Source organism: Cherax quadricarinatus, chromosome 95, assembly GCF_038502225.1.
Source record: "Cherax quadricarinatus isolate ZL_2023a chromosome 95, ASM3850222v1, whole genome shotgun sequence".
Lineage (NCBI taxonomy): Eukaryota > Metazoa > Arthropoda > Malacostraca > Decapoda > Parastacidae > Cherax > Cherax quadricarinatus.
Genome location: NC_091386.1, coordinates 7,045,000 through 7,068,555, shown reverse-complemented (window position 1 = coordinate 7,068,555; position 23,556 = coordinate 7,045,000). Strand labels below are relative to the sequence as shown.

At 44.2% G+C, this 23,556-nt stretch overlaps 1 protein-coding gene across 1 annotated transcript in view; it reads left to right on the top strand.

Annotated features, from left to right (window-relative positions):
• LOC128703878 (uncharacterized) overlaps positions 1–23,556 on the top strand; it is a gene marked incomplete in the record, with an annotated part of 119,478 nt that overhangs the window by 68,895 nt on the left and 27,027 nt on the right. Inside the window, 7 exon segments of the mRNA XM_070104936.1 lie at positions 1,138–1,794; positions 5,056–5,244; positions 7,344–7,405; positions 7,652–7,840; positions 8,868–9,039; positions 9,897–10,004; positions 11,113–11,183. Coding sequence (XP_069961037.1) covers positions 1,138–1,794; positions 5,056–5,244; positions 7,344–7,405; positions 7,652–7,840; positions 8,868–9,039; positions 9,897–10,004; positions 11,113–11,183 — 1,448 coding nt within the window.

The following is a 23,556-nucleotide window of genomic DNA, read 5'->3' as shown; positions in this document are numbered from 1 at the left end:
TCAGTCCCTCATCCTGGAGTCGATGTAATCAGTCCCTCATCCTGGAGTAGATGTAATCAGTCCCGCAGCCTGGAGTAGATGTAATCAGTCCCTCATCCTGGAGTCGATGTAATCAGTCCCTCATCCTGGAGTCGATGTAATCAGTCCCTCATCCTGGAGTAGATGTAATCAGTCCCGCAGCCTGGAGTAGATGTAATCAGTCCCTCATCCTGGAGTCGATGTAATCAGTCCCTCAGCCTGGGGTAGATGTAATCAGTCCCGCAGCCTGGAGTAGATGTAATCAGTCCCTCAGCCTGGAGTCGATGTAATCAGTCCCGCAGCCTGGAGTCGATGTAATCAGTCCCTCAGCCTGGAGTAGATGTAATCAGTCCCTCAGCCTGGAGTAGATGTAATCAGTCCCTCAGCCTGGAGTAGATGTAATCAGTCCCGCAGCCTGGAGTCGATGTAATCAGTCTTGACAAGAATACAGCGTATGTGCGAAGAAGTTACTTAGTATAACTTCGCACATATGATGTATTCTTTTCTGGATTGAAGGACTGATTACATCGACTCCAGGCTAAGGGACTAATTACCTCAATTCCTCCTGTTCTTCACCATTCTCCTTTGTATGGACTGATGAAGCCACTGTGTGGAGAAATGTTTCCCACAATAAAGATACCCAAACGTTGCACATGTGTCTAATTTATCAACTTGTCGGTTCTCTGAACCGACATAATTGATAATTGATAATTGATAAAGTCCCATCATGGGGCGATAAATCCCTTTTGTGTTCGAGTCGCGGAAAATAAACTGTGTAGTAATTAAGCCACTGATTAAGGAGGATTTGTTGTTTAAATCCTCCTTAATCCTTCTATATTAATATTGATAGAATTACAGACAATATGCTAGGTAAAAGGACACTAATACGACATTTTGATTGTGGCAACGTATCGCTCTCCAGGATTTTTGTCAAGCCGGTACATTACGGGGGCAAATGGGGTATATAGAGGTCTTAGAATATGACCTCTATATACCCTCTGTGTCCTTGTATTGTCACATTAGTTGCAGATGTCGTTTAACCTAATACAAATATTCTGCAATAAGTCTTGCTGTGTGTCCGTGTTTGGCTGTCTGATAAGTTGTCTGGTGTTGGATCAGGTTGTGGAGACGCCTCAGGAGATTCCCTTTCTGAGCGTGTTGCAGCATTTGCTGAGAATTGATCCGAAGGAGCCAGTCAGCGATGTTATCTGGGACACGGCGGAGAAACTCCTGCACAGGGCAACCTTACTGGAAGATGCAAAGGACTCCGCCAGACTCCTGAGGGCGCCGTCACAGAAGTCACTTACTAAGCTGAAGGTGGGTGGGGATGCATCTAGGTGTCTCTGTTCCTGCCATCGCGATGATCCCAAGTCACGCAAACATTCCCTCAATCTCAACCTCAACTCCCAGCAGTCGTTGTCAACTCTGACGTCTCCTGTGACAGATCCATCACCTCTTCCACCTCCACTACCTGGAGGGCCTCCACCACCCCCACCTCCCCCCCCTTTGCCTCCTGGGAGTGGGCCACCACCTCCCCCTCCACCACCAGGTGGACCACCACCTCCACCCCCTCCACCTGGAGGGGGACCTCCATTACCTCCACCACCACCTGGTGTAAGGCCTCCTCCACCTCCAGGACCTCCGCCACCACCTGGAATCGCGACACAACAGCGACCTGAACCAGCTGAAGAGAAGGTGCGACTACCACAGATGGAGACACCAAAACCACGCTCCAAAATGAAAACTTTTAACTGGAATAAAATCCCCAACTCAAAGGTAAAGTAAACTACTTCCATTATTATTCTGTCTATTTTCCATCCCATTCTCAGCCGGGTTGGCACGTTAGCGTTTTGTGTGCTAGATTTAACGCGTTTTAGAGTTTGTTTACTTCCTTTCTTAAAGCGTTGGAGTTGATTTAGGGCGTTTTGCAATCTAAAATATCTCAAAGCCTAGCTAAGTGTATATATGTAATAAACAAAAGCCCCCCCCCCCAAAATGGCAGAAAAACAAAAGCGTAATGAATCTCACCAGGCAGTTTTCTGATGTTCTGCTTAGACAGGTCCAGATCACGTACTGAACGTGACTCACACGACCTGAGTGACAGTGCCCTGGGCTGTGAACCTGTGACTGGGTGAAGCGTCTATCCCACCAGTTCGGCTTTTGTTCCGACTCGCTTGTGTTATCTGTTACTCTTACTGTTGCTCTGCGCTAACTCTATTATAAGCAAGAAATATACTCGGCATATCAGAAACAGTCAATTTCAGAAACAGTCAATTTCAGAAACAGTTTCAGAAACAGTTTCAGAAACAGTTTCAGAAACAGTTTCAGAAACAGTTTCAGAAACAGTTTCAGAAACAGTTTCAGAAACAGTTTCAGAAACAGTCAATTTCAGAAACAGTCATTTTCAGAAACAGTTTCAGAAACAGTTTCAGAAACAGTTTCAGAAACAGTTTCAGAAACAGTTTCAGAAACAGTTTCAGAAACAGTTTCAGAAACAGTCAATTCAGTTTATTAATGGATTTAAGTTAACATATTTCTGCGCTAAATCATTAGGTATAACTATTAAATATTATTCTGAGAGAGAAAAACTGATTGAAGTTACTTATTTAGACGTAACTGAACTGTGTGACTGGAGAGGTAAGCCAGTCGAAGGCTTCGGTCAGATGACTAAAAGCTCCACAAGCACAAGCTAGTCAGGTCTAACTCACACCCATGCCCACCCACTCATATATTTATCTAACTTATTTTTAAAACTACACAAGGTTTTAGCTTCTATAACTGTACTCGGGAGTTTGTTCCACTCATCCACAACTCTATTACCAAACCAGTACTTTCCTATATCCTTCCTGAATCTGAATTTTTCCAATTTTAAACCATTGCTGCGAGTCCTGTCTTGGCTAGATATTTTCAGCACGTTATTTACATTCCCTTTATTTATTCCTGTTTTCCATTTATACACTTCAATCATATCCCCCCTAATTCTACGTCTTTCTAGAGAGTGCAGATTCAGGGCCTCAGTCTATCCTCACAGGATAGACAGGGCCCTAAGTCTGTCCCCGTAGGATAGACAGTACCTCAGTCTATCCTCATAGGGAAGATTTCTGATACATGGGATCAACTTTGTCATCCTCCTCTGTACGTTTTCCAGAACATTTATATCCATTCTGTAATACTGTGACCAGAACTGAGCAGCATAATCTGAGGCCTAACCTCACGACTCCTGTTATAGGCCTAACCAAGGATATATAGAGTTGAAGAACAACCTGAGGACTTCTATTATTTATACTTCTAGATATGAAGCCAAGGATTCTGTTAACTTTATTGCCAACACTAATGTACTGTTGTCTTGGTTTTAAATTACTGCTAACCAGAACTACTGAATCCTTTTCGCAATCAGTAATATTAAGATCTACATTATTTAGTTTATATGTCGTATGGTTATTTACCTGTCCAACATTTAGAACTTTGCATTTGTCTATATTAAACTACATCTGCCACTTCTCCAACCATTGCATCAGTCTATTCAAATCATCCTGGAGTGCTCTAGTGTCCTCATTAGAATGAATTGGACGGCCTATTTTGGTGTCATCAGCAAATTTGCTTATGTCGCAATTTATTCCCTCATCTATGTCGTTTATGTAAATTGTGAACAACGACGGGCCCAACACTGACCCCTGAGGAACACCGCTTGTGACGTGCCCCCATTCTGATTTCTCCCCATTTATGCAAAATCTCTGCTGCCTATTTGTCAGCCATGCCTCTATCCAGGAAAAAATTTCTCCTATTTTGTGTGCCTTAAGTTTCCTCAATAGCCTCTGATGTGGAACTCTGTCAAAAGCCTTACTGAAGTCCATATACACAATATCATATTCATTACCATGATCTACCTCCTCAAATACCTTAGTGAAAAAAGTTAGTAAATTCGTAAGACAGGAACGCCCCTTTGTAAAACAGTGTTGAGATTCATTAATCAATCTGTGCCTGTCAAGATGGCTACGAATTGCTTCGGGAATTATTGATTCCATAAATTTTCCCACTATGGAGGTTAGGCTTATTGGTCTATAGTTGGAAGCTAAGGACCTGTCACCTGCCTTGTAAATAGGTATTACATTTGCCATTTTCCACTTACCAGGCACTATGACAGTTTGTAGTGATATGTTAAAAAGATTAGCCAAAGGTATGCTAAGTTCCTCTTTACATTCCTTTAACACCCTTTCAGACAGTTCATAAGGACCTGGGGATTTGTTAGGTTTTAGTTTCTCTATTTGTCTGAGGACCATGTCACTAGTTACCGCAATAGTACATAGTTTATCATCCTGTTCTACGTAATCTACTATTTCTGGAATTTCGCTAGTATTTTCCTGGGTAAAAACTGAGAGGAAGTAGGTATTGAGAATTTCACACATATCCTTATCACTGTCAGTGATGTGACCAGAGTTACTCTTAAGTGGGCCAATTAAGACAACTCTCATGGTATTATTTTTTATGTAGTGAAACAAAGTCTTCTGTTATGTTGTCTTGTGTTTTCTCTCATCTTTCTCAGTTGTTGTGGTACAGTGGTCCCAGTTCATCAACTTTTTCTAATTTATTTTAGTTCAGTTATCCTTCCCTGATGTAACTCACGAAATCGTATTGACACGATTGCTAACAAACCATACCACGGGCGGGATTTGAACCTGCGGTCAGAGAGTCTCAAAACTCCAGACCGTCGTGTTAGCCACTAGACCAGCTAGCCACAATAAGATTCATCCAACTAGGTATATTTCTACACCATAGGAAGGTTAACCTTCCTATGGTGTAGGAATATACCTAACTCCAGACCGTCACGTTAGCAACGGTCTGGAGTTTTGAGACACTCTGACCGCTGGTTCAAATCCCGCCCGTGGTATGGTTTCCCTGATTTACCTTTGCTTTCACCACCTGTTTTACCACCTGCCTCTTACCATCTGCCCCTGCTACCTGTTCTTTCCACTTGTGGCTGCTACTTTCTCCTACCACCTGCCTCCACCACCTGACCACTGTTCTTGCCGTCAACAGGTGCTAGCTAAGAACAACATATGGTTCTTGCTGGCGCGTCAACACCAGGACTCACCCAGCACCTCACTTAACTGGGAGGAGATGGAGAGTCTGTTCTGCCAGCAGACTACACCAACACCGACGTCCTCGCCCTCCAAGACCTCCAGGGATGCCAAAGATGATATCAACAAAAAGAGGGAGCCTACAGAGGTTGGTTAACTGCTTGTAAACATCTTCCACCAGAACCAGTGTATGGGTGGGGTTTGAACCCGTGGTGATGGGTAAAACAGGCCAGTGCGTTCACCACTGAACCATCTGGTTCTAATGAGACTCATACAGCTTATTCCTTGCGAAGTATTGAAAATAGGGCGAGTATATGTTTTTGTTACATGTGTCTGGTTTGAGAAGGACTTGCTTAGTATGGGCCAGTAGGCCTCCTGCAGTGCTTCTATGTTCTTTATTTTTTCTGCATGTCATAGCAAGGTTAGCGTGGGCCACCACTATAACCACAAGTGATGGTTTGTACTGAAGAATCTAACACCAGCGTGACTGTATTTGCGGTCAGTGGTGGCCCATGCTAACCTTACTATGGTGCATAGAAATATACATAGTTGGATGTAATTATTAAAACCAGGTGGTCCAATGGTTAGCGCACTGGCCCGTGCTTTTTAGGACTCGCCATGGGTTCGACCCCCCACCCATTCCTTGATTTATTTGCAGAGTTATTACGATTTTAGGAGCCTTTATCTCCTCCTCACCATAACTTAAGAATACCGAATAGGTAAAACTTGCGATTTTGGCTTAAACAGCAACGCTCTTCTTGCCGAATAAGACAAGCTAAAATTTCTGCATGCTGTAATTTCACAAAAATCATTCTGAACCTAACGAATAAAAATATATTTTATTGTTTTTGTTTATTACTAAATTATTGTAAACTTGTCTAAAATATATTTAGCTGGATTAAGATAAATTACGCTTGTTATAATAAGGTCAGGTAAGTTTTCTAAGGTTCTTTTGGTACAAAATTATTAATTTAGACACTAACATAAATGAAAATAATATATCTTTAAACGTATAAGAGAAATTTTCAGAAATGACTTAATTTTAAATGACCAGTTTACCTATCCTGCACGACATTCACACACACACACACACACAACACACACACACACACACACACACACACACACACACACACACACACACACACACACACACACACACACACACACACACACACAACACACAACACACACACACACACAACACACACACAACACACAACACACACACAATACACAACACACAACACACAACACACACACAACACACACACAACACACAACACACACACAACACACAACACACACACAACACACAACACAACACACAACACACACACAACACACACACAACACACAACACACACACACACACACAACACACACACACACACAACACACACACACACACACACACACACACACACACACACACACACACACACACACACACACACACACACACACACACACACACACACACACACACACATATATATTTTAAGACCTTTATCAATCACTTTACGCTATACATATTGCTTAGATTTATGCAAGACGAGGTGACACAGAAGTCTAACATTCCTTCGTCCTCAGGGAGAGATTTAAATATTTTTCCTGGATATTTTTCCCTTAATATATATCTCCGAGGCTGTGGGTCCCCACAGTTTGCACTAGAGCTCAACCCCGGTCTTTAATATGTATGCAAAATAACCATTGTGAAAGAAAGTCAGTAAGTCTTGTTATATTTTCTTGGCGTCAAAAATCTTGAAATAAATTCACAATTTGTATATTGTGACCTGGTTACTGTGACCTTAATGCATTTAATATTTATATGAAAACGAGTTCGACCTGACTAGCTTGTGCTACTAGGTCGGATGCAGTGCTGCTCCTTTAAGTGACGTGTGTGACCTCACCAGGTCAAGTCCGGTGGGAGAATTGGATCTGCCTCGCATAGGCCAGTAGGCCTGCTGCAGTGTTCCTTCTTGGGTTCATAAATTTGAGAAGACTCTTTTGATATCTGGAGAAATAATTCGTCCTTAGAAAGGCCATCTTTGTCTTTCTCAGAAAATTCTTTTGACTCACAAGTTTGCAATTATCCCGTAACTTAATTTGATAAGTTACTCTAATCAGTTCCTGATTAGCCAGGCTGTGGTGTCTATGTTGGAGTGCATGCTGCTAGCATCAACAGCTTGATTGATCAGGATATTAACCAAGAAGTGTTGACAGCTTGTAACTCTTCTGTTACAGATTAACTTACTGGATGGTAAGAGGTCTCTCAACGTTAATATATTTCTCAAGCAGTTCAGAGTGTAAGTAAAATTATCGTTTTGATGTGTGTGTGTGTGTGTGTGTGCGTGTGTGTGTGTGTGTGTGTGTGTGTGTGTGTGTGTGTGTGTGTGTGTGCGCCTTCCATCAACGTTATATATTACTCAATATCTTTATCTCACATCACTCTTTCCTCGTCCTGTTTCACTAGGTTTCTCTTCCATCTCTTTGTTTATCCTCCCCTTCACTCTTGTTACATCCTCTCCATCTGTACGCTGGTGATCCCACAGAAGCAACGAGGAGATTATGGAGATGATCCGTAACGGAGAACACAGCGACATCGGCGCAGAGAAACTACGAGGTCTCCTGAAGATCCTCCCGGAGGCCGACGAGATGGAGATGCTGAAGAACTTTGACGGGGACCGCAGCAAGCTGGCCAGCGCTGAAAAGTTCCTGTTGATGCTGCTGGCTGTGCCACAGTGAGTCTGGCTTCCTGTTTTGTCTCACTTCTTGTACAGGAACGGTATACAGTACCGACGAGATAAAGAATTAGACACATGTGCAACATCTGGGTATCTTTGTCTGTAGATGTTTCGCCATCCAGTGACTTCGTCAGTACAAATTCAAGGATATGATGGGAAGACTGTACAACTATATGCAAAAGATGGGTAATCAGTCCCTCAGCCTTGTGAAGAGCACTGTAGTTACGGAGAATCAGAGTCTTCAAGGCTCGTCACCAACTCCAAGGCTGAAGGACTCAATATCACGTCTTTTGTACTGAGTTCTACGGTCTTCCCATCATGTCCTTGGTTTTGTACTGATGAAGCCACTGGATGGCGATGTACGAAACATTCTGCTAAGTAGAGTCATTGGGGACCTTGAAGAAATAGCTTCGACATATATATGCATGAGAAATGTTAGATCTGAGAAAGATAGGCTACCGTAGGCCAGCAGGTCTACAGTCCTCCTGGGTAAATAAGACACACGACCGTAGTAGTAGTGGTTGTGCTGGTAGTAATAGTAGTAATTGTGGTGGCAGTATTAGTAGTAGTAGTAGTATTACTAGTAGTAGTAGTAGTAGTGGTGGTTGTAGTGCTTATTATTCGTCCTTTAACTTATTAAGTGACCCATACACTAGCGGTAAGAATTAAACTTGATATAACTCACACTGAAATATTTAGAGATATCCCAGATATTTTCGAGCAAGGTAGAGACACCGTCTTCAGACTAAGAAGCTAAACATTTTCCTCACACGATGCAGTTTGCTACATGTCCTAAAATGCCCTTTGCGTTGTATTTACATACTGTGTATATACTCTACCATTGTTACCACTACAATGCTCCTCTACAATACGGTGTTATGGCCTCCTGGTTGACTAAGCGTCTCTGCTAAAACTTGCTAAAATCTTACCCAAACACACTACTGTCACTCTCTGTGTTTTAATACAGGTAAAGCAAAGCTCAAATGCAAACACTACAACTGTTACTTTCTGTGTTCTATCATAGGTACAAGTTGAGAATCGAAGCCATGCTGCTGAAGGAGGAGTTCGAGACGACGATGGACCAGATCGAACCTTCCATCAACGCTGTCATCTACGCCGCCAGGGATATCCTCACTAACCCGCACCTACAGGAGGTCCTCTACATGGTCCTCGTAGCAGGGAACTTCCTCAACAGCGTAAGTACTTTGTATAAATGTCTTAGAGATTTGGGCAACAACTGGGAATCGTTATTGTGGACACATTTCGCCAGCTAGTGGCATCTTCAGTTCAGTACAGAGAAGAACGGTGGGATATAAGGAGGTTGAGGTGATCAGTTCGTCAGCCTGAACACATGGACTCAGGCTAAGGGACTGATTACCACAACCTTCTCATCTTCCACCGTTCTGTGTATTGGACTGAAGAAGCCAATGTGTGGGGAAACGTTTTCACAATAAAGATACCCAAGTGTTGCACGTGTCTAATTCGGCAGTGGGATTAGAAATCTGGGCTTATCAGTGGCCACGTTGTTGCTGGAGTATTTTCATAACTCCGTTCTTGCAGTCTCGGATAAAGTTGAGAGGGAAGTATGTGTAAAAACGTGATTGATGCACTGATGTCCCTGTTCACCTAGCAGTAAGTAGGTACCCGGGTGTTAGTTACCTTACAGCTGCTGTTCCTGTTCACCTAGCAGTAAGTAGGTACCTGGATGTTAGTGGACTAGTGTGGGTGGTATCCTAGGGACAAGAATGGAGGACCACAATGGTAATAAGACAGTCCTCGGTGACGCACTGGCTTTACGGGGATATCCTGGCATCAGTTTTTCCTATTAAGAATTCAGCACTGGTGATAAGGGTAGGTCTTTGAAAAGAAAACAATGACAGATTCGCCAGGAAATAGGACAAGTGTTTCCTGACGCTGGTCTTAGTCTTATGAAGACCCACAGATGGAGTTTTTGGCCATCTGTCCGAGGCCTTCCACTTTGTTGGTGCGAATGTCGTAGTGTAAGTACGAGTTATCATTGTGAGTTTGGTGTAGACTGAGGGTTGTGTTGCAGGGAGGCTACGCTGGGAATGCTGCAGGTGTCAAGCTGTCTTCGTTGCAGAAGTTGACAGATATACGAGCAAACAAGCCTGGGATGACCCTCCTGCACTACGTTGTACAGGTATGTCTCTCTCTCTCTCTCTCTCTCTCTCTCTCTCTATATATATATATATATATATATATATATATATATATATATATATATATATGTATATATATATATGTCGTGTCGAATAGGTAAAACCTGCGATTTTACCTTGAATAGCAACACTTCTTGCCGAATAAAGCTAGCAAAAATTCGTGTATACAAAAATTTCACAAAAATCATTCTGAACCTAACGAAAAAAAATATATTTCATTGCTTTTGTTTATTATTAAATTATTGTAAACTTATCTAAAATATATTTAGTTGGATTAAGCTAAATTAAATTACGCTTGTTATAATAAGGTTAGGTAAGTTTTCTAAGGTTCTTTTGGTACAAAATTATTAATTTTTACATTAACATAAATGATAAAAAATATATCTTTAAACGTATAAGAGAAATTTTTATAAAGGACTTAATTTTAAATCAATTCTTGTTAACTGACCAATTTTACCTATTCGGCACGACACACAAACACATACACACGCATATATATATATATATATATATATATATATATATATATATATATATATATATATATATATATATATATATATATCACTGCACTAGCCAAGGAGTCGAACCCATGGTGTTTTGGCCCGCGTCATGGTGAGAGAAAATGGTGCATCCAGCTAAGCTAGATAAAATTAGCTCAGAGGTGTCCACACCACCGTATGTACTTCGACGGTGGGTACAACATCTAGCTTGGCTGGATGCACCATTGTTAAGGATTGTGTGGTCTTGTGGTCTAAAGTGTCATGCGTTTCCTCTCACCATGAGGCGGGCCAAAACACCATGGGTTCGACTCCTTGGCTGGTGCAGTAGTTTGTGACTCTGTTCATTGTCTCATCTATCTTTATTTCCTTCATGTATCTATTTACATATACATATTATTGCACTTTTCTAGATATACCTTTCTTAATATCTAATATCCATGTAAACTCGCCTATTGGAAGCCCCGTAGGTCAGTGGTATAGCGCTCAACCTGTTATTAATGGGACCACGGTTCGAGTCTCCCATCCACCTTTATGTTTATTCATTTGTCTTGGTTTGATAAAGTTTTGATTCATTGTTTCTTTCCAGCAAACTGAGAGACGAGATCCAGAGTTACTGAAGTTCCCGGATGAGATGTCGTGTCTGGAAGAAGTAACCAAGTGAGTCTGTATACTGTGTGATAGTCTTAATGGACGGTGGGTCCTCCAGGGAGGTACTGCCCTCCTGGATAGTAACCGTCAAGGGAGGTACTGCCCTCCTGGATAGTAACCGTCAAGGGAGGTACTGTCCTCCTGGATAGTAACCGTCCAGGAAGGTACTACCCTCCTGGATAGTAACCGTTCAGGGAGGTACTGCCCTTCTGGATAGTAACCGTTTAGGGAGGTACTACCCTCCTGGATAGTAACCGTCCAGGGAGGTACTACCCTCCTGGATAGTAACCGTTTAGGGAGGTACTGCCCTCCTGGATAGTAACCGTCCAGGGAGGTACTACCCTCCTGGATAGTAACCGTCCAGGGAGGTACTGCCCTCCTGGATAGTAACCGTTCAGGGAGGTACTGCCCTCCTGGATAGTAACCGTCCAGGGAGGTACTAACCTCCTGGATAGTAGCCGTCCAGGGAGGTACTGCCCTCCTGGATAGTAACCGTCCATGGAGGTACTGCCCTCCTGGATAGTAACCGTCCAGGGAGGTACTGCCCTCCTGGATAGTAACCGTCCAGGGAGGTACTACCCTCCTGGATAGTAACCGTCCAGGGAGGTACTGCCCTCCTGGATAGTAACCGTCCAGGGAGGTACTGCCCTCCTGGATAGTAACCGTCCAGGGAGGTACTACCCTCCTGGATAGTAACCGTCCAGGGAGGTACTGCCCTCCTGGATAGTAACCGTTCAGGGAGGTACTACCCTCCTGGATAGTAACCGTCCAGGGAGGTACTACCCTCCTGGATAGTAACCGTCCAGGGAGGTACTGCCCTCCTGGATAGTAACCGTCCAGGGAGGTACTACCATCCTGGATAGTAACCGTTCAGGGAGGTACTACCCTCCTGGATAGTAACCGTTCAGGGAGGTACTACCCTCCTGGATAGTAACCGTTCAGGGAGGTACTATCCTCCTGGATAGTAACCGGCTGGATAGTATCCTGGATAGTAAGTGGCTGTGGGTAGAGAGTGCTTGTACTTAAGTGGTTGTGGGTAGAGAGTCCTTGTATTTAAGTGGTTGTGGGTAGAGAGTGTTTGCACTTAAGTGGCTGTGGGTAGAGAGTGCTTGCACTTAAGTGGCTGTGGGTAGAGAGTGCTTGTACTTAAGTGGTTGTGGGTAGAGAGTGTTTGTACTTAAGTGGTTGTGGGTAGAGAGTGCTTGCACTTAAGTGGCTGTGGGTAGAGAGTGCTTGTACTTAAGTGGTTGTGGGTAGAGAGTGCTTGTACTTAAGTGGCTGTGGGTAGAGAGTGCTTGTACTTAAGTGGTTGTGGGTAGAGAGTGCTTGTACTTAAGTGGCTGTGGGTAGAGAGTGCTTGTACTTAAGTGGTTGTGGGTAGAGAGTCCTTGTACTTAAGTGGTTGTGGGTAGAGAGTCCTTGTACTTAAGTGGTTGTGGGTAGAGAGTCCTTGTACTTAAGTGGTTGTGGGTAGAGAGTGCTTGTACTTAAGTGGTTGTGGGTAGAGAGTGCTTGTACTTAAGTGGTTGTGGGTAGAGAGTCCTTGTACTTAAGTGGTTGTGGGTAGAGAGTGCTTGTACTTAAGTGGTTGTGGGTAGAGAGTCCTTGTACTTAAGTGGTTGTAGGTAGAGAGTGCTTGTACTTAAGTGGTTGTAGGTAGAGAGTCCTTGTACTTAAGTGGTTGTGGGTAGAGAGTGCTTGTACTTAAGTGGTTGTAGGTAGAGAGTCCTTGTACTTAAGTGGTTGTAGGTAGAGAGTCCTTGTACTTAAGTGGTTGTAGGTAGAGAGTCCTTGTACTTAAGTGGTTGTAGGTAGAGAGTCCTTGTACTTAAGTGGTTGTGGGTAGAGAGTCCTTGTACTTAAGTGGTTGTAGGTAGAGAGTCCTTGTACTTAAGTGGTTGTGGGTAGAGAGTCCTTGTACTTAAGTGGTTGTGGGTAGAGAGTCCTTGTACTTAAGTGGTTGTGGGTAGAGAGTCCTTGTACTTAAGTGGTTGTGGGTAGAGAGTCCTTGTACTTAAGTGGTTGTAGGTAGAGAGTCCTTGTACTTAAGTGGTTGTGGGTAGAGAGTCCTTGTACTTAAGTGGTTGTGGGTAGAGAGTCCTTGTACTTAAGTGGTTGTGGGAGTTCGGTGTGAAACAGGTATTATATTATGCAAATCGTCAATTCCATCGGCGAGGTAGTGTGTACTGACAATTATGTGAAGATTTCTTTACTGAGGAAACGTTTCGCCACACAGTGGCTTCATCAGTCCAATACAAAGGAGAATGGTGAAGAACAGGAGGAGTTTGAAGTAATCAGTCCCTCAACATTTGAATCTGTCAAGTGTGATACCACCTACCACTGCTGCACCTCACCTGCATACAGTATATAAGCCACTGAGGGATTGTTTACCTCAAACTCCTGTTCTGTTCAGTTTTAAACCATATATCACACAGCAGTCTTAATGTATCAAGCTTTATTAAGATAATAAGGTCTTGCACCTATGTCTTATTCAACATTTTATGAGAACATAAGTGCACTGCAAGAGACCTACTGGCCCATACTAGGCAGGTCTTTCTCAAACCCAAACCCACTAACAAAAATATTTACCCAAACCAAATAGAACACAGAGTAATAGTAAAGAGAGTAAAGTCCGAGGCAGCTACGGTGAAAAGCTCTGTTCCACAAGGCACAGTACTCGCTCCCATTCTGTTCCTCATCCTTATTTCTGACATAGACAAGGATGTCAGCCATAGCTCTGTGTCTTCCTTTGTGGATGACACCTGGATCACCATGACAGTGACCTCCATCGAAGACACTGTGAGACTCCAAGCGGACATCAACCAAATCTTCGACTGGGTCACTCAAAACAATATGAAGTTCAACGAGGAGAAATTTCAACTACTCAGATATGGGAAACTTGAAGAAATTAAAAATGTGTTAGAGTATACGACAAATTCTAACCTTACAATGGAGCGGAAAAGTAACGTGAAGGACCTGGGAGTGATAATGTCAGAGGATCTCACCTTCAAAGACCACAACAATGAATTTACCTCATCTGCCAGGAAAATAATAGGATGGATAATTAGAACCTTCAAAACTAGGGACACCAAGCCCATGATGATTCTCTTCAAATCGCTTGTACTCTCTAGGCTGGAATATTGCTGTACACTAACGGCCCCCTTCAAGGCTGGCGACATTGCAGACCTGGAGAATGTATAAAGAATTTTCACGGCACACATAAGTACGATAAGGCACCTAAATTACTGGGAACGGTTGAAGATCCTTGATTTGTATTCCCTGGAATGCAGGCGAGAGAGATACATGATGATATACACTTGGAAGGTCCTGGAGGGATTGCTACCAAACTTGCACACGAAAATCACTCCCTATGAAAGCAAAAGACTCGGCAGGAGATGCAACATTCCCCCGATGAAAAGCAGAGGCGTTAGCCACTGGGATAGCTAGCTTCAGTTGTAGCTGGCTGGCCCAGTGGCTAATGCGTCGGTCTGGAGTTTTATGACTCTCTGATCGCGGGTTCAAAACCCGCCCGGGGTATGGTTTGTTTGCGATCATATCATTACGATTTCGTGAGTCATCTTGCTTACTCTAAATTCTGACATACCTTTAATAAGTTCCGAGAGCTTTATAACTCTCACAGCCCGACCTCGCAACCTGAACTCACAGCCCGACCTCGCAACCCGAACTCACAGCCCGACCTCGCAACCCGAACTCACAGCCCGACCTCGCAACTCGAACTCACAGCCCGACCTCGCAACCTGAAATCACAGCCCGACCTCGCAACCCGACCTCAAGGAAAAGAGGAACCAGTAAAGAGATTATCATAGAAAGTTTTAATGGGGATATTGAAGAGTCAAATGAATTAGGGTGGTAGAGAGTAACACCATACACAGCTTCAAGGACAGGTACGACAGAATCCATAAGGCCGTAAAAAAAAACTTACATAATCAATAAGTGTCAGGGGCCCGAGACTGTTCAACTGCCTCCCAGCACACATAAGGGGGATTACCAACAGACCCCTGGCAGTCTTCAAGCTGGCACTGGACAAGCACCTAAAGTCAGTTCCGGATCAGCCGGGCTGTGGCTCGTACGTTGGTTTGCGTGCAGCCAGCAGCAACAGCCTGGTTGATCAGGCTCTGATCCACCAGGAGGCCTGGTCACAGACCGGGCCGCGGGGGCGTTGACCCCCGGAACTCCCTCCAGGTAACCTCCAGGTAATCGGTTGCATGCAGCTAAGAGGCGGGTCCAGGAGCTGACAGACTACCCGTTTTCCAACCACAATCTCTCGAGTACTTTGTGTACTCATTGACTTGTATTTACGGGGGTCGAGTCCTGACTCTTTGTCCCGTATTTTCAGCTTTAGAGACTGGTATTACTGCTCTCTGACCTTTGGAGCCCTATTATATCTCTTAAAATTATGTTTTTATATATGTGGTGTGTGTATGTGTGTGTGTGTGTGTGTGTGTGTGTGTATTCACCTAGTTATCCTTGTTGGGGTCGATTCGCAGCTTCCTGGACGAATTTATACTCTCCAAGAGACGCATACAGAGAGTCAGTAGACCTTGAGCTAGAGCAACACACAGCTCCTCCCTAGCCCCGAGGCCTTGACTGGCTCATCACTTACTCTCCACCTCGCAACTACCGGTTACCCTTTCCAGTTACCTCCTTAATCACCTCTGATCCTCTGATGGTCGCTCCAGCACTGACCCTCACCGCTATGGAAAGATTATCCCATCTCTGTTAAGGCACCAGTGGTGCAGATAATGCTGTGTATCATGCGTTTAGCTGGGTATGAGAGATGATGGGGTGGTTTGTGTGTGTAAATACTGCCACTAGACGCCCTCTCTGCTGAAGTTGTGCCCTGAATTTCAATGCGTTGTGGGACCCCGCCCGGATTTCCTACCCAGACTGGCTGCCAAGTAGATTCCAGTACTGCAAACATGGCCATATCTGAGATGATTTACTGGCGCAGCGAGCACTTACACCATTCATTTCCGAACGTATTTAACCCAGAAGTTCGTCCTAACAATGACTTCTCAATCCGGTCACGGTAATTCAGTCATGAAACTCGGGCAACTCTCTCTCTCCCTCTCTCTCATATTGCAGATTCTCCTTGTTGCCAGTAGTGGTTCTTGCCTGAGGGTTCAGAACCTTAACCTCAGAAAAAATTAAATATATTGTCATCGCCAGAGTTAGTGCTGACGTTTGTGTACAGAATAAAAAAGTATACCATGGCTGGAACAATTCACTGGAAAACAGTACTTGAGAATCCTTATGACGACGTGTCGGTCTATCCTGGACCATTGTCAAGCTACAGTTGGGGAGAAGAAAAAACAGAGAAGGCCTAAAGACAATACGGTGTGGTGGGGGAAGAAGGTAGCAGTAGTGGTGATAGTAGTAGTAGCAGTAGTGGTGGTAGGAATAGTAGTAACAGTTGTAGTTGTGGTAGGAGTTGTGGTAGTAGTGCTGGTGGGCCGTGTAAGTCTTGATACAAGTATAAAAATGGCCTATGTGCTATTGGCTACACACTGCCAGTACTAACAGCTTGATTGACCAGACCATCACCCAGGTCTGGTCTGGGACCTGGCCCTTCTATTAAATTATAGGTAGATTGCAGGTAGAGGGCAATAAAAACTAGTTCTACCTGTTCTTTGATACCTGGAGTTTACCTGGAGAGAGTTCCGGGGGTCAACGCCCCCGCGGCCTGATCAACCAGGCTGTTACTGCTGGCTGCACGCAAACCAACGTACGAGCCACAGCCCGGCTGATCAGGAACTGACTTTAGGTGCTTGTCCAGTGCCAGCTTGAAGACTGCCAGGGGTCTGTTGGTAATCCCCCTTATGTGTGCTGGGAGGCAGTTGAACAGTCTCGGGCCCCTGACACTTATTGTATGGTCTCTTAACGTGCTAGTGACACCCCTGCTTTTCATTGGGGGGATGGTGCATCGTCTGCCAAGTCTTTTGCTTTCGTAGTGAGTGATTTTCGTGTGCAAGTTCGGTACTAGTCCCTCTAGGATTTTCCAGGTGTATATAATCATGTATCTCTCCCTCCTGCGTTCCAGGGAATACAGGTTCAGGAACCTCAAGCGCTCCCAATAATTGAGGTGTTTTATCTCCGTTATGCGAGCCGTGAAGGTTCTCTGTACATTTTCTAGGTCAGCAATTTCACCTGCCTTGTAAGGTGCTGTTAGTGTGCAGCAATATTCCAGCCTACATAGAACAAGTGACCTGAAGAGTGTCATCATGGGCTTGGCATCCCTCGTTTTGAAGGTTCTCATTATCCATCCTGTCATTTTTCTAGCAGATGCGATCGATACAATGTTATGGTCCTTGAAGGTGAGATCCTCCGACATGATCACTCCCAGGTCTTTGACGTTGGTGTTTCGCTCTATTTTGTGGCCAGAATTTGTTTTGTACTCTGATGAAGATTTAATTTCCTCGTGTTTACCATATCTGAGTAATTGAAATTTCTCATCGTTGAACTTCATATTGTTTTCTGCAGCCCACTGAAAGATTTGGTTGATGTCCGCCTGGAGCCTTGCAGTGTCTGCAATGGAAGACACTGTCATGCAGATTCGGGTGTCATCTGCAAAGGAAGACACGGTGCTGTGGCTGACATCCTTGTCTATGTCGGATATAAGGATGAGGAACAAGATGGGAGCTAGTACTGTGCCTTGTGGAACAGAGCTTTTCACCGTAGCTGCCTCGGACTTTACTCTGTTTACTACTACTCTCTGTAATAAACAGGAAGTCTAGCCTAGCAAGTCTACCCCACGAGTCATGTCTCTATCACGCTGTGATGTATATTCATTCTTGGTATATACAGTGCTAGTCACGGCATTATGCCGCCCCTCCCCCCACATGTACCAAAATACAAACACAGTCAATGATAGAGTATAAGGTTTTAATACTTGGTGCTGCGTCCATCAACCGTGTAGGATGACTCTTGAGGGTTTAGGGAGGTATATTATTCCATGCCTCATGTAGAGCAGTCTCCAGCCACAGGATGGAACTGATATGAAATGGTATAAAATACCGACAAGGGTATCTTGGTACAGACCTGCAATCAACTTCGACAACTTCCACTAGTGAGAGAGGCTGGATTTGAGAGGGACCTGACCTCTCAACATCTGAGTTCTTACCTCTCCTAGTGGCCTACGTCTCACCTCTTGGCGCTATAAAAGCTCCATCCTGTCACTTCTTCTCCATATTGTTTCATACTATGGAACAATGCTCTTCTCCAGACTGAGGGACTGACCACCTCAAAACTTTAAGGGTGATGGACTGATTACATCGTCTTCAAGTATCTTCTGCTTCTATCAACTTTTCTGTACTTGACTGAAGAAGCCTACTGTGTAGGCGAAACGTTTCACAATAAAGATACCTAACTGTTGCATATGTGTCTTACCTAACAACATGGAACTGATATCCTTGTCCAGTAAACTTCGTTTCACTATTGACCAGAGGTTCTCAAGAGGAGTTTAGGTCTGGGGAATTGCCTGGCCAGTCATTAAAGAACCTCACTTCACAGTCTTTAAGGCACTGAACTACAGATTTGGTGGTATGACACAGTGCACCGTCCTGCATGAAAACCGTAGCGCCACACTTGTCAAACACCTCTTGTAAATTGTCACGCAATAACTCCAGGTAATTATACTGGTTCATATACTGGTTTTTGGGAAGTACAATGAGTTCACCAACATTCTGAGCACTGAAACACCCCCGAACCATGAGTGAGTCTGGGTGTTTGGTGGTCCCACAGGTGAAGCGTGGGTCTAGTGGATACATAAGAACATAAGAAAGTAGGAACACTGCAGAAGGCCTACTGGCCCATACGAGGCAGGTCCTTATCAAAATGACATCTACCTAAAGCTACTCAAGAAATAACTCCCGTACCCCTTGACACCAATCAAACCCAGCCCCTCCCACTCATATATTTGTCCAGTCTCTTCTTAAAGCTACCCAAGGTCCTAGCCTCTATCACCCCACTGGGAAGACTGTTCCACGCATCTACAACTCTGTTAGAAGATTGAGACACTTATGCAGCATATGGGAATGAACATCAAAATGGTATACAATACCGACAGGTTGTTAGGTAAGACACATATGCAACAGTTAGACAACTTTATTCCGAAACGTTTCGCCTACACAGTAGGCTTCTTCAGTCGAATACAGAAAATAGGCAGGAACAGTAGAGATGACTATGGAACTGAACTTCTCCAGGCCGAGGGACTGACAACCTCAAATTCTACGACTACAAGGGTGATGGACTGATTACATCGTCTTCACATCTCTACTGTTCCTGCCTATTTTCTGTATTCGACTGAAGAAGCCTACTGTGTAGGCGAAACGTTTCGGAATAAAGTTGTCTAACTGTTGCATATGTGTCTTACCTAACAGCATATGGGAATCTTTATTCAGGAAACGTTTCGCCACACAGTGGCTTCATCAGTCCAATACAAAGAGGAAGGCGTAAGGAGAGGAGGAGAATGAGGTAATCAGTCCCTCAACCTGGAGTCGATGTGTTCAGTCCATCAATCTTGTAGAATGTACAGTATAGGGCCGTAGACGTGGCTTATATACTGTAGTGAGGTGACGTGAAGCAGATGGAGGCGGGATCATAGTGGTACCATCCACTAGTCGAAGTAGGTCTTCGTCCAAAGGTTGAACAAGTGTTGAAGAATTCTTTGTAACAAGATCCCATGATGCTGCAGTGTCTGACAGTTGTGATGAATGGTTTGAAAAACCGACAAGTTGAAGATTGAGACACTTATGCAGCATATGGAAATCTTTATTCAGGAAACGTTTCGCCACACAGTGGCTTCATCAGTCCAATACAAAGAGGAAGGCGTAAGGAGAGGAGGAGAATGAAGTAATCAGTCCCTCAACCTGGAGGTTTTTTCAAACCATTCATCACAACTCTGTTAGAAAACCAGTACTTACCTATGTCCAATTATACTGGTTCATACTACCTCTGGGCCGGTACACATGTCACCCATGGTTACAGGTGATGGTGAAGGTTGCTTCATCACTCCAAAGTACTTCAGACCATTGTTGAGGAGTCCAGTGAAGATATTTCTTTGTATAATCCAGCCTACGTTTCTTCTGTGACTTGGAGAGGATTGGTTTCTTAACCTGAAGATTGAGACACTTATGCAGCATATGAGAATCTTTATTCAGGAAACGTTTCCTGAATAAAGATTCTCATATGCTGCATAAGTGTCTCAATCTTCAACTTGTCGGTTTTTCAAACCATTCTTAACCTGGCGTTGACTACTGTTGCCTATTTCTGACACACATCTGTTAACAGTTCTTACAGACACCTCTGAGAGAAGATATGGGGTTTTTATCTTTCTACTCTCTAGCAGTTATCATAGGTGTACTTTCTAATTGCTTCTTTAACACAGTTAAGGTATGAACAGAAGTTGTTAGGTAAGACACATATGCAACAGTTAGGTATCTTTATTATGAAACGTTTCGCCTACACAGTAGGCTTCTTCAGTCAAGTACAGAAAAGTTGATAGAAGCAGAAGATACTTGAAGACGATGTAATCAGTCCATCACCCTTAAAGTTTTGAGGTGGTCAATCCCTCATAATAAAGATACCTAACTGTTGCATATGTGTCTTACCTAACAACCTGTCGGTATTTTATACCATTTTAATGTTCAATGAACAGAAGTCTTCTTCGAGGGGCCAGGCCGAGGTGTGGCAAAGGTTTATCAGACGGTAACTCGACACTGCCACCAGCCTTGAAACGCTGCACCCAGATCCTCACAGAACGCTCACATACACCAACATTCTCCACTATTTCTTTCTGGTGCGCAGTTTTGTCAAGCCCTATGATATGAGCTATGAACATTAAAATGGTATAAAATACCGACAGGTTGTTAGGTAAGACACATATGCAACAGTTAGGTATCTTTATTATGAAACGTTTCGCCTACACAGTAGGCTTCTTCAGTCAAGTACAGAAAACTTGATAGAAGCAGATGGACTGATTACATCGTCTTCAAGTATCTTCTGCTTCTATCAACTTTTCTGTACTCGACTGAAGAAGCCTACTGTGTAGGCGAAACGTTTCAAAATAAAGATACCTAACTGTTGCATATGTGTCTTACCTAACAACATATGAGCTATATTTTCAGGTGTTAAAGACTTTCTTTTACCCATAATCAAACATATATAGCCCCAAACCCAAAGGGAACACCGGACAAAAGATGGGGCGGATGAGAGACAAAAGTTTAATACTTCCTCTCACCACAGCAGCCACTTGAGCACTGAGGAGTCACTGTGAAGTGTGGTGGCAGGCCGTAACATCATGCTAACAGCTGCTACCCGGCATAATGCACTGACGAAAAAAGACCTTCCCTCTATGGTAGGCCTTTGATTTTCATCATGGCATTATTCCAGGGTGCTAACCTGACATAATGACTAGCTCTGTATGTGTATATGTGTAAAGTAAAAGGACACAAGTGCAACTAATGTGACTTTTTATTGTGGCAACGTTTCGCAGGCGGGAGAGATACATGATTATATACACCTGGAAAATCCTAGAGGGACTAGTACCGAACTTGCACACGAAAATCACTCTCTACGAAAGCAAAAGACTTGGCAGACGATGCAACATTGCCGACCTAGAAAATGTACAGAGAACTTTCACGGCTCGCATAACGGAGATAAAACACCTCAATTACTGGGAGCGCTTGAGGTTTCTAAACCTGTATTCCCTGGAACGCAGGAGGGAGAGATACATGATTACATACACCTGGAAAATCCTAGAGGGAATAGTACCGAACTTGCACACGAAAATCACTCACTACGAAAGCAAAAGACTTGGCAGACGATGCAACATCCCCCCAATGAAAAGCAGGGGTGTCACTAGCACGTTAAGAGACCATACAATAAGTGTCAGGGGCCCGAGACTGTTCAACTGCCTCCCAGCACACATAAGGGTGATTAGCAACAGACCCCTGGCAGTCTTCAAGCTGGCACTGGACAAGCACCTAAAGTCAGTTCCTGACCAGCCGGGCTGTGGCTCGTACGTTGGTTTGTGTGCAGCCAGCAGCAACAGCCTGGTTGATCAGGCTCTGATCCACCAGGAGGCCTGGTCACAGACCGGGCCGCGGGGGCGTTGACCCCCGGAACTCTCTCCAGGTAAACTCCAGGTAAACTCCAGGAACTTTATCAAACCATAACGGTTTGACAAAGCTCCTGGAGAGCGAAACGTTCCCACAATAAAATGTCACATTAGTTGCACTTGTGTCCTTTTACTTTACATATTGTGGGTAATTCTACCAACATTATTACATGTATATATGTGTACATACACTCTTATACAGCAATTGTAACTTAGGTGATGTGCAGTGTTGTGAATAAATCAGCTTTGTAACATTAGTAAACCATCGTTTATATTGTTATGATTACTGTGGCAGTCATTAAAGATTTGTACGAAGTAACCATCCAGGGGGGTACTACCCACCTGGATAGTAACCATCCAGGGGGGTACTACCCACCTGGATAGTAACCATCCAGGGACGTACTACCCACCTGGATAGTAACCGTTCAGGGAGGTACTACCCACCTGGATAGTAACCATCCAGGGACGTACTACCCACCTGGATAGTAACCGTTCAGGGAGGTACTACCCACCTGGATAGTAACCATCCAGGGACGTACTACCCACCTGGATAGTAACCATCCAGGGACGTACTACCCACCTGGATAGTAACCATCCAGGGACGTACTACCCACCTGGATAGTAACCATCCAGGGACGTACTACCCACCTGGATAGTAACCGTTCAGGGACGTACTACCCACCTGGATAGTAACCATCCAGGGACGTACTACCCACCTGGATAGTAACCATCCAGGGACGTACTACCCACCTGGATAGTAACCATCCAGGGACGTACTACCCACCTGGATAGTAACCATCCAGGGGGGTACTACCCACCTGGATAGTAACCATCCAGGGACATACTACCCACCTGGATAGTAACCATCCAGGGACGTACTACCCACCTGGATAGTAACCATCCAGGGACGTACTACCCACCTGGATAGTAACCATCCAGGGGGGTACTACCCACCTGGATAGTAACCATCCAGGGATGTACTACCCACCTGGATAGTAACCGTTCAGGGAGGTACTACCCACCTGGATAGTAACCATCCAGGGACGTACTACCCACCTGGATAGTAACCGTTCAGGGAGGTACTACCCACCTGGATAGTAACCATCCAGGGACGTACTACCCACCTGGATAGTAACCGTTCAGGGAGGTACTACCCACCTGGATAGTAACCATCCAGGGACGTACTACCCACCTGGATAGTAACCGTTCAGGGACGTACTACCCACCTGGATAGTAACCATCCAG